General features: G+C 42.6%; 1 protein-coding gene across 2 annotated transcripts in view; it reads left to right on the forward strand.

Annotated features, from left to right (window-relative positions):
- Positions 1 to 12,206, forward strand: part of MON2 (MON2 homolog, regulator of endosome-to-Golgi trafficking) — a 182,700-nt gene that overhangs the window by 23,839 nt on the left and 146,655 nt on the right. For both annotated transcript variants that reach the window (XM_038761242.1, XM_038761249.1), the window contains exon 2: positions 6,337 to 6,400. In XM_038761242.1, the coding sequence (XP_038617170.1) occupies positions 6,337 to 6,400 (64 nt within the window). The remainder of the gene's footprint in view (positions 1 to 6,336; positions 6,401 to 12,206) is intronic.

Raw genomic sequence — 12,206 nt, forward strand, 5'->3', positions numbered from 1 at the left:
CAAGCTAAGCGCTTGGGAGAGTACAATATAGCAATAATAGTAATTATTATTATTATTATTATTATTATTATTATTATTATTATTATTATTATTATTATTATTAATAGAAGCAGCATGGTGTAGTGCATAGAGCACAGGCCTGGGAATCAGAAGGCCATGGGTTCTAATCCCAGCTCTGCCACTTGTCTGCTGTGTGACTTTGGGCAAGTCACTTCACCTCATTTCCCTCCATCTGTAAAATGGGGATTGAGACTGTGAGTCCCATGTGGGACAGGGACTGTGCCCAACCCATTTCCTTGTATCGTCTCCCAGTACTTAGTACAGCACTTGGCACATAGGAAGCGCTTAACAATAATAGGGAGCAGTATGAAACTATAGTTCCACTTGAAGATTACGTTGGGACTGATGTCACATCAACTCTACAAGAATGGGCTACCCTGTGGAAGCAACTTCATGTGCTATAGTGAGACTGAGGTGTGATTTTCTGTTGTATTTTTTAAAAAATATGTAAGAGCATCTAGTTTAATAAGTTCCATTGTATCATCTGAGAAAAAAGCAGTAGTCAGTCAATCAATCAATCATATTTATTGAGCGCTTACTGTGTGCAGAGCACTGTACTAAGCGCTGGGGAAGTACAAGTTGGGAACATATAGAGACAGTCCCTACCCAGCAGTGGGCTCACAGTCTAAAAGAAAATACATTTTCCAAGACCCGAGGGCACAGCTGGAAACTCCCGCTTCTGGTGCTCCTCATCCAATCAATCAATCAATTGTATTTATTGGCTTCTGGTGCTCCTCATCAATCAATCGTATTTATTGAGCGCTTACTATGTGCAGAGCACTGTACCAAGCGCTTGGGAAGTACAAGTTGGCAACGATAAGAGAAACGGTGTGGCTCAGGAGAAAGAGCCCGGGTCTAGCCTGTGCTAATTTTGCACACTTAATCTTCTACATGGACTTTGAAGACACTTTTCAAAGTTCTTTTGAAGGTTTTTCATAGAAATAACACTGACTTTTTGAACAAGGGTTAATCTTTATGGAACTTAGTAATCACCACAAATTGACAATTACTACAAAATCATTTTAAAGTAATTACTTTCACCTGAGGCTTCCTTTAAAAGTGTGATTTAACATGACTAACTTCATACATTTTGTTTTCCTCTTCTTTGAGCCCACCCTGAGGTTCAAGCCTATTCCCCTAGTTGAAGACATTTCTTTAATATGGTCCCAAATTTCAACAAAATATTCCCCAGGAGTCTCTGCACCACACACGGGTGCAAATGCAAATGTGTTTTAACCCTGAAATTATCACAGTCTTTGTACCAGGACCAAAACTGTTAAGCCCTTGTCTTTGTGGACGCAGACTTTGAAAATTAAGGGTGGGGTTTTGTTTGTTTGTTTTTTGAGTTTATTCTATTTTTATATAAATATCTATTTCGTATAGATGCATTAGGATGAAAAAAATAGACTCACTAACAAAAAGAAACCAAATACAATTCAACTTCATCATGTAGGTTAGGAAAATTGAGGTTAAAGTGATGTCATTTGGTCATTTGGAATACGATGAAAACTTCTGAAGTCTTTGTCAGATCTGAGGGAGGGAAAGGAGACCAAGCCCACCTCTCCAAGGAAAACCATCAGCCTTTCTCCCTTGAGAGAGCTGCATGAGCAATGATCAACCTTTATGGTGATGGACTGTTAGAATTCTGTAATGACTATTGGCCATATTTTTGCAGCTATTAAATTTAAAGGACCAGTAATAGCCTCAGTTATTTTAAAAGATGTTCACGTAAGAACAGAAAACTTTCAAGACCCTTCTAAGTGACCACCAAGGCACTGATTCCTTTGGCAAGGAATTGATCAGTCGTACATTGCTAGAGGTATGTTACAACGCACCACTTTCAAAACCTAATTGTAAATGGTATTTTGTTCAACTCTAAACAGGCCCTGGAACTGAAGCGATAACTTTTTTTATGTAGAAATTTGTGTACCAGAAAGATTAATACACTTTTAAAAATTGAAATGGCTCCATGAAGTATATTTTCACCATGCAATTTAGAGACATGCAGTGTGGTATTGGAAGAAACACATAAATGGGGCATATGTGCTACAATGTGGATTGTCCTTAATTTTCCTTAATGCAGGGTTCCTTATGAATGCAAGCTGTAGGTCACAGGAGAAGTGACTATACAATAAGGGCAATAAGTGTAATTTTGCTGTGTCTTTAGCGCTTAGCCTTTTTTAAAAGCCATTGTTGAATATAGTAGTGTTATGCATAGCCTACCGTGATAGCAAATTACCTAGTTAAAACAAAAGTATGTTCTATAGCATTTCCCATGCTCTGTGAGCACTTTCCACATAATTTCTGATATGAAACACACTTTAAGATGTTTCTTGAACATAACTAATTGATATAAATTGTTTAGATTGTAATACACATATTGTCTTGGGTTTCTGGATTCTTTTAGAAGCAGCATGGCTTAGTGGAAAGAGCCCGGGCTTGGGAGTCAGAGGTCATGGGTTCTAATCCTGGCTCCGCCACTTGTCAGCTGTGTGACTTGGGGCAAATCACTTCACTTCTCTGTGCCTCAGTTGCCTCATCTGTAAAATGGGGATTAAGACTGTGAGTCCCATGTGGGACAACCTGATGACCTTGTATCTACCCCAGCACTTAGTACAGTGCTCTGCACACAGTAAGCGCTCAATAAATACAATTGAATGAATGAATGTTCAGTTTATTCACCCCCCCAGCCCCACAGTTCTTATGTTCATATCCGTAATTTATTTATATTAATGTCTGTCTCCTCCACTAGACTATAAACTTCTGAGCAGAGAACGTATCTACCAACTCTGTTATTATTGTACTCTCCCAAGCGTGTAGTATAGTGCTCTGCACACAGAAAGCCTTCAGTGAATACAGTTGATCCATTGATTGACTGTCCATGGGTTAGGTACCTGATTATGTTCTGTCTACCCCAACACTTAGTACAGTGCTAGTAGTAGTATCATCGCCATCATGATCACCATCATTGATGATATTTACTGAGCATGTACTATGTGCAGAGTGCTATACTAAGCATGGAGAGACAATACAGTGATGGAAATTAGACATCCCTGTCCCTGGAATTCTGTTTGGGAATTAGGGAATGTTCGTCCGGTACTTTATGCCTGTTTGGATATGACGTGCTGCTGTGTCGGAAAGATTGGTTTGTGTGCCTGCGTGTGGAACCAGAATCAGACAGTTTTCCTTAAGCCAAGGTTTGCAGGGAAGCAGCAAGACCTAATGGAAAGAGTTCAGGCCTGAATCAGAGAACCTGGGTTCTAATTCTGGCTCTGCCTCTTTGCTGTGGGACCCTAGGCCAGTCACTTCACTTCTCTGGGCCTCAGTTCTCTCATCTGGAAAATGGGGATTAAGACTGTGAGTCCGATGTGGGGCATGGCCATGTCCAACCTGACTACCTTTTGTCCACCCTAGCGCTTAGTACAGCTCCCGGCACATAGTAAGCATTTAACAAATATCATAAAAAAGTCTTTGAAATTAAGCTCGTTTTGGTTGTACTCAGGCCCTTATCGCTGGTGGGTGCCCCCCTCACCCCGAGCCCCCTCAGCTGGGCTGAAGAAGGGGCCCTGGACCTTGGGCATCACCCACTGTTGGGTAGGGATCGTCTCTATATGTTGCCAACTTCTGCTTTCCAAGCGCTTAGTACAGTGCTCTGCACACAGTAAGCGCTCAATAAATACAATTGAATAAATGAATGAATGAATTTCTTGGACTGTGGTGGTGGATGTATGTTCCACCCGAGCAGCCCTCGTTTGTAATAATGATGTTATTTGTTAAGCGCTTACTAGGTGCCACACAACAGACAAGGGGCAGAGCCGGGATTTGAACCCATGACCTTCTGACTCCCGGGATCTATCCCCTACGCCACGCTGCTCTTGGAGGGGGACTGCCAGGCCCCTCGCCCATTTTTCAGCCAAACCCACATCCGTGTCAGCTCCCAACGTGACGGACGGCTCTCGGAACAGTGCCAGCTTTCCCAGAAGAGCAGTTAAAACAGAAAGAAAACACAAACTGCCATGGTCTTCTTTTTTTAAGATTCAGCACATTATTGTAGATGCGGCGTCGTGATTTCGCTTTGCAGTCATCATTTGCCATTTATAAAATTTGGATGAAAAATGCTCGTTCATAGCTCTGAAATGTCACAAGATATTTATGAATGCTGAGTAGTGCGGTTACCCTCTGTTGCTATGACATTCCAAGCTCTTTGTTGCTCAGTGCTATATTATGTCACAGCACCAATTTTCCTTCCATTATTTTGGCTTTTAGGAGCATTAAATACCAATTTAAAGGAATCTCATATATATCTATTCACACACACACACAAACACAAACCTATTTGGAATTTTTAACTACTTATTACAGGTAACCTCTGAGGCGGAAAACACAGTAATTCTTCATGTCGTGTATTTGCCATCCCTGAGCCAAATGCATAGTTTTATCAACATTTTTTATTTCTCTTTTTTTCCTTTACTACAAAACAGTTTGACACACATCAGAAGAACACTTAAACCAGCACATAATTAAAGGACTAACCATTTTTACTGTTAAACCATATGGAAAATGATACTTTTGGCCTTAATCCTGTTGAATACGAAACTACAAGAATTAGAAAAAGATTTGTAGTTCTGTAACCATTACCAAGTCACTAATTGGCGATTGTGAAATCAGCTCAACAGTAGCAGATCCTAGTTTTTCAGTCGTTTCTTGTCAAATACGAATAGCAGATCCAAAAAACCCGAAAAATTTCTCTTCAAATGAAAAATATTTCTTTAGTGAAGCCACAAAGAATTTATATTTTAAAATGAGAAGCAGCTTGTTTTCGTCTAGTGTGCGTGTATCTATATAAATGTATATGTTTTGAGACTGAATCCGTTTATTCAAAGTAAATGCAAAGAACGACGTGACATTTTTGTTGTTCTCTTTTTCCTTCCCTTGTGCCATGTCTTCTTTAGTTTGTTTTTTGTTTTTGTCTTTTTAATATCCCTTACTCTCTCAAATTATTCTTCTGAGGTTGGGGAATTTCTCTAGCAGAGAAATTGGATGGGAGGGAGTTTTTCCTTGGAAAGAAGGCGATACTGACACATGACTCCTAACAATTGTGTATCTGTTGAAGGGATGTGGATGGTTCTGTGCAGATTTCCCTTCCAGTCACTGAGATTAGGATTTTTTTTTTTAATGCTACTTGTTAAGTGCTTACTATGTTCCAAGTACTGTACTAACCGGTGGGGTTTGATGTGCCTTATTGAGGGCACATCTCCTTCCAAAGGCCTTCCCAGACTAAGCCCCTGCTTTCCTCTTCTCCCACTCCCTTCGGTGTCGCCCTGACCTGCTCCCTTAGTTCTTCCCCCTCCCAGCCCCACAGTGCTTAAATTCATATCTGTCATTTTATTTATTTACATTGATATCTGTCTCCCCTCTCTCTAGACTGTAAGCTCATTGTAGTCAAGGCGTGTGTCTGTTTATTCTTGCATTGTACTCTCCCAAGTGCTTAGTACAGTGCTTTGCACACAGTAAGCACTTGATAAATGTGATTGAATTAATGAATACCAGCTTATTGGGTAGGACAAAGTCCAGGCCCCTCAAGGGCTTGCTGTCTTAATCTCCATTTTACAGATGAGGTAACTGAGGCACAGAGAAGTTAAGGGACTTGTGCTTTCCCAAGTGCTCAGTGCAGTGAGCGCTCAGTAAATACGACTAAATGTATTCCCCAGTAGTATGGTGCACAATACAGCCACATATTGAGCAGCGTGGCTCAGTGGAAATAGCACGGGCTTTGGAGTCAGAGGTCATGGGTTCAAATCCTGGCCCTGCCGATTGTCAGCTGTGTGACTTTGGTCAAGTCACTTAACTTCTCTGTGCCTCAGTTACCTCATCTGTAAAATGGGGATTAAGACTGTGAGCCCCACATGGGGCAACCTGATCACCTTGTAAACTCTCCAGCGCTTAGAACAGTGCTTTGCACATAGTAAGTGCTTAATTAATGCCATTGTATTGAGGAACAAGTTCCATACGTCAACGTATTGCATTTACCTTTAACCCGGGCCCAGTGGGTCTTTGAAAGACATTTATTGGTAGCGATTTTTTGTTTTCATTGTAATTTGATCAAACTGCTTTCAAAACATCCGAGTAAATTTTGCGGTGATTGTGCTGACTGGTATGTTGGGTTGAATAATTGAACAGATTTTGAAAATTCAGTGAAGCCTTTGAGTTGTTTTTCAGAAAATTCATAAGCGCCATAGCTTCTTGTTCTAATTTTTTTTTTTTTAATTCTCACAGGCAGCCGAATCAGGAATAATAAAAGTCAAAACGATAGCTGCACGAAACACCGAAATTTTGGCTGGTAAGTATTTCATTTAGAAGCTACACTGTTACATTCGTAAAGTTGATTCATTGTAAAGGCAGAGTCTACATCTGTTCATTAACAATTAAATCATCACACCTGTTGCCAGATGTTGGGGTTTGGTGGCACCTTCTGTAAAACTTCACTCACTTCTGCTAATCATAATGCTAATTTAGTGGGGCTACTTTTAAAAATGGTTTTGCTCTCTTCTGAGCATGTATTTATAATGGGAAGAAATGTACTCGGTTTTATGAAATGTACTTCAAACGTCTTTTGTAATGGTCTCCATTAAAGACCGTGAAGGTTTTTTTAAAAAATTTATTATGGTTTTTGTTAAGTACTTACTATTTGTCAAGCACCGTTCTAAAGTGCTGGGCTAGATTCCCCACAGCACCTGTATATATGTATATATGTTTGCACATATTTATTACTCTATTTATTTATTTATTTTAATTGTACGTATCTATTCTATTTATTTTATTTTGTTAATATGTTTGGTTTTGTTCTCTGTCTCCCCCTTCTAGACTGTGAGCCCACTGTTGGGTAGGGACTGTCTCTGTATGTTGCCAACTTGTACTTCCCAAGCGCTTAGTACAGTGCTCAGCACACAGTAAGTGCTCAATAAATACGATTGATTGATTGATTGATTGATTCAAGTTGTCGCACACAGTCTCTGTCCCATGTGGGGCTCACAGTCCAAATCCCTGTCCCGCATATTGAATCTTCATTTTATAGTTGAGGATACTGAGGCACAGAGAAGTGAAGTGACTTGCTCAAGGTCACACCAGACAGGTAGCAGAGCAGGATTAGAACCCAGGTCCTCTGACTCTCAGGTCTGGGCTCTTTCCACTACCCCTCTCCATCCCCCCGTCTTACCTCCTTCCCTTCCCCACAGCACCTGTATATATGTATATATGGTTGTACATATTTATTACTCTATTTATTTATTTATTTATTTTACTTGTACATTTCTATCCTACTTATTTTATTTTGTTGGTATGTTTGGTTCTGTTCTCTGTCTCCCCCTTTTAGACTGTGAGCCCACTGTTGGGTAGGGACTGTCTCTATGTGATGCCAATTTGTACTTCCCAAGCGCTTAGTACAGTGCTCTGCACATAGTAAGCGCTCAATAAATACGATTGATTGATTGATTGATTGATTTCCACTAGGCCATGCTGCTTCCCTGGGTAAGGCCACATCCATTGGGAGAAATGGGGTAAATGCCCCAGTAAGGGGGATAGATCTGGAGTCCATCTGGCTGGGCTGAAGATCATCTTTACAAGGGGAATATTTCTGCTAGTTCTTCCGTAATGTGCTCTCCTAAGCATGTAGTACAGTGCTCTTCCCCTTTCCCAGCCCCGCAGCACTTATGTACGTATCTGGAATTTTATTCATTTATATTGATATCTGTCTCCCCCCTCTTGGACTGTGAGAGCTCAGTGTGGGCAGGGAACGTCACCGTTTGTTCTTGTATTGTACTTTCCCAAGAGCTTGGTGCAGTGCTCTGCACACAGTGAGCGCTCAGTAAATACGACCAAATGAATAGGCACTCAGTCAATAGGACTGATTGAAAAGTGTCTTGGAGAGTTAGGGGAAGAGGGTAAACAAGGGAAGATGGGGAGAAACAAGAAGACTTCCCTGTCACACCTAAGGGCTGCGGTCCAGTTCTGGGATGTGGAGGGGAGAGATGAGGCTGCAAAAGAGATCTGAGAAGATGGATGGCTCAAGAGTTGCAAAAGTGAAGAACAGATTTGAGCTTTCTCTTCCCTATGCTGTCCGGCATTTTTTGGCAAATAATTAATAATATAATAATAATTGTGGTATTTAAGCACTTACTATGTGCCAAGCACTGTTAGAACACGTGTCCTCTGACTGCCAAGCCCGTGCTAGATTGAGAGTCCCGATGTGGGACACCCTGATTACCTTGTATCTATCCCAGCGCTTAGAACAGTGCTTGGCACATAGTAAGCACTTAACATATACCATCACTATTATTATTATTACTAAGTGCTGGGGTGGATACAAACAAATCAGGTTGGACACAGTCCCTGTCCCACATGGGGCTCACTGTCTCAATCCCCATTTTACAGATGAATTAACCGAGGCACAGAGAAGTAAAGTGACTTGCCCAAGGTCACACAGCAGACAGGTAGAAGAGCGGGGATTAAAACCCATGACTTCTGTCTCCCAGGCCTGTGCTCTATCCCCTACACCACACTGCTTCTCTACAGTCTGGAAATCTATGAGGTGAACAGAGCAGGGGAAATGATTAGAGCACAGGTGTGCATTTTCATTCTGTATATTTATTGAGCACTTACTGTGTGAGGAGCACTGTGCTGGGTGCTTGAGAGTACAATGTAACAGTGAATAGACACATTCCCTGCCTACAACCAGCTTACAGTCTTGGCGGGAATAACAATCTCTTGTACACGAGGCAGGTGTTTCCCCACCAGCCAACGTCTCTCCTACCCAAGAGTCAGGGGAAGCCTGGAGGAGTCAAAAGGACCTGGGTTCTAATCCCACCTCCCCACTTGCTTGCTGCATGATCTTGGGCAGGTCACTTCACTACTATGTTCATCAGTTATATCATCTGTAAAACGGAATAATCAATCAAACAATCGTATTTATTGAGCGCTTACTGTGTGCAGAGCACTGTACTAAGCGCCTGGGAAGTACAAGTTGGCAACATATAGAGACAGTCCCTACCCAACAGTGGGCTCACAGTCTAAAAGGAATAAAACTGAGAGTCCCATGTGGGATGGGGACGGTGTCCAATCTGATTAATTTGTATCTACCCCAGCGTTTAGTACCATACCTGGCACATGGTAAGCGTTTGTGAGCCCCACCTCGGACAACCTGATCAGCTTGTAACCTCCCCAGCGCTTAGAACGGTGCTTTGCACATAGTAAGCGCTTAATAAATGCCATTATTATTAACTAATATTATAAAAGAAAATGAAAAGAGGCCCAGGGAGGGCCCTGGTTGTGGGAAGGGGTTTAGGAGAGGGAAAATAGCAGATGGCTCTTTCCTTGGGCTCACTCGAGCTGGAAACTTCCAGCTTCTGCCCTGTCGTTGGTGGGGCCATTTGTCTGGAAGAAGGGCTGGCAACCCAGTGTGGAGTGTGGGCCTCAACGGGTGCTACCTGGAACCAGGTGTGACTAGCGGGGACCATCTGGAGGGAGGCCAGGCTGCCCAAACGCTTCTTCTCCCCTCAGAGGCGCTCCTCACCCCCTCAGGGGTCAGTGATTTTTGAGGGCAAAACCACCCTCTGCCTTGCCCACCCAGGCCCCTTTCCCTCCCCACCTCAGCGGGGGTCTCGGCCAGGGCAGCAGGGGGACGTGAGACTAGACTGTGAGCCCACTATTGGGTAGGGACCATCTCTACATGTTGCCAACTTGTACTTCCCAAGCGCTTAGTCCAGTGCTCTGCACACAGTAAGCGCTCAATAAATACGATTGAATGAATGAATGAATGGTCGTGCCATGAGGCGATGACGGCTGCGGGGCTCAGCAAGATGTGGCGATGCCGTCTTGCAGCGCCGTGTGTAGCGGGACCTCCCGCCGTTTGGCCTTCCATCTATAGTGTTTCGTAGGGGTGACGTCCAGCGGCAGCTCAGCAAGAAACGATACTCAGCCTTTGGCCTTTATTCCTGAACATGTAGTTGCTATTTGTTTCACAACAATAGTGGCTATTTGCTTCCGAGGTGGTAATGTCATTCCTCCCCTCGACCGGACAGGGGACAAAGCCTCGTCCCAAGCCGTGGCCGGTCTTGTCCAAAAGAAATATCCAACGTTACTTGAAAAGTGAATAGTCCATATTGTCATCCGGGGAAACTTGAGACCCTGCTGAAGGAGAAGCACTCTTCTGCAACAAATAGTTCCCGAGTAAATGTGCCTTACCTTGTGTGTTTAAAAATGGCAGTACCAATATGTGGTTCTTTTTTGAGGCCTAAATGCAGTTGCAGGGTTTAGAGGTGAAAATCAGGCTTACTCTTGTCTCCAAGTGCCATGAGAAGCAACGTGGCGTAGTTTATAGAGCTCAGGCGTACAAGTCAGAAGGCCCTAGGTTCTCACCCTCGCTCCGCCATTTCATTCATTCATTGTCGTATTTATTGAGCGCTTACTGTGTGCAGAGCACTGTACTAAGCGCTTGGGAAGTACAAATCGGCAACATATAGAGACGGTCCCTACCCAATAGCAGTCTCTCCCAGTATAGAAGGGGGAGACAGAAAACAAAACATGTAGACAGATGTTAATACCAACAGAATAAATAATAATAATAATAATAATAATAATAATGGCATTTGTTAGGCGCTTACTATGTGCAAAGCACTGTTCTAAGCGCTGGGGGGGTTGCAGTGTGATCAAGTTGTCCCACGGGGGGCTTACAGTCTTAATCCCCATTTTTCCAGATGAGGGAACTGAGGCTCAGAGAAGTTAAGTGACTTGCCCAAGGTCACACAGCAGACTTGTGGCGGAGCTGGGATTCGAATCCATGACCTCTGACTCCAAACCCCGGGCTCTTTCCATTGAGCCACGCTGCTTCTCTAATAAATAGAGAATTACAGAATAAATAGAATTATAGCCATATACATAGCAGCCACTTGCCTGCAGCGTGACCATGGGCAAGTCACTTTACTTCTCTGTGCCTCAGTCACCTCATCTGTAAAATGGGCATGAAGACTTTGAGCACCGTGACTGTGAGCTCGTTGCAGGCAGGAAATGTGTCTGTTTATTGTTGTATTGTACTGTCGCAAGCACTTAGTACAGTGCTCTGCACACAGTAGGCACTCAGTAAATGCAGTTGAATGAATGAATGAGAGAATGTGGGACATGGGCTATGTCCAACCTGATTAGTTTGTATGTACTCCAGTGTTTAGTAGAGTGGCTGGCATGTAGTAAACACTTAACTACCACAAACATTAAAAAAAAAAGAAAGAAAAGGAAAGGGAAATAAAAAACAGTTGGGAGACACTAATCCAACCTGGATTTCTCTGTATGGCTGCCATCAATTCAAGAGTCAGGGTAAGTTATCTATCTAGTGTGGCTTATTTTTAATCTTTTAGTAATTTCTTTCTGTACTTCTTTTGAGAAGCAGCTTGGCCTAGTGGATAAAGCACAGACTTGGGAGTCAGAAGGTCATGGGTTCTAATCCCAGCCCCTCAACGAGTCTGCTCTATGACCTTGAGCAAGTCACTTCACTTCTCTGGGCCTCAGTGACCTCATCTGTAAAATGGGGATAGGGACTGTGTCCAACCCGATTTGCTCATATCCATCCCAGTGCTTAGTACAGTGCCTGGCACATAGTAGGTGCTTAAGAAATGCAGTAATAATAATAACAACAATAATATTAACAATAATTTCACAGATTTCAAAAGCAGCAGCTCTTTGGTCTCCTTAGCATTCCAAACTGTAAAATATAGGCTAAAGGACCTTAAGACCTTAATTCCCCCTCTAGACTGATAGCTTGTTGTGGACAGGGAATGCATCCATTTATTGTTGTATTGTTCTCGCCCAAGTGCTTTGTACAGTGCTCTGCACACAGTAAGAGCTCAATAAATACAACTGAATGAGGTAAGAATTTGGGCTCTGTTGCGTGCTGCCTCATCCAGATGTGAAACCAGGAAAGACTAGATGAAGGAAATATTTCTAGGGAGCTCAGTTCTTTATTTTTAAACAACAAAGCAAAAGGGCCTGAATTAAACTCACCTGCACTTGAAATATTCATTCATTCATTTAATCGTATTTATTGAGCACTTACTGTGTGCAGAACACTGTACTAAGCGCTTGGGAAGTACAAGTTGGCA

This window comes from Tachyglossus aculeatus, chromosome 2 (assembly GCF_015852505.1).
Source record: "Tachyglossus aculeatus isolate mTacAcu1 chromosome 2, mTacAcu1.pri, whole genome shotgun sequence".
NCBI lineage: Eukaryota > Metazoa > Chordata > Mammalia > Monotremata > Tachyglossidae > Tachyglossus > Tachyglossus aculeatus.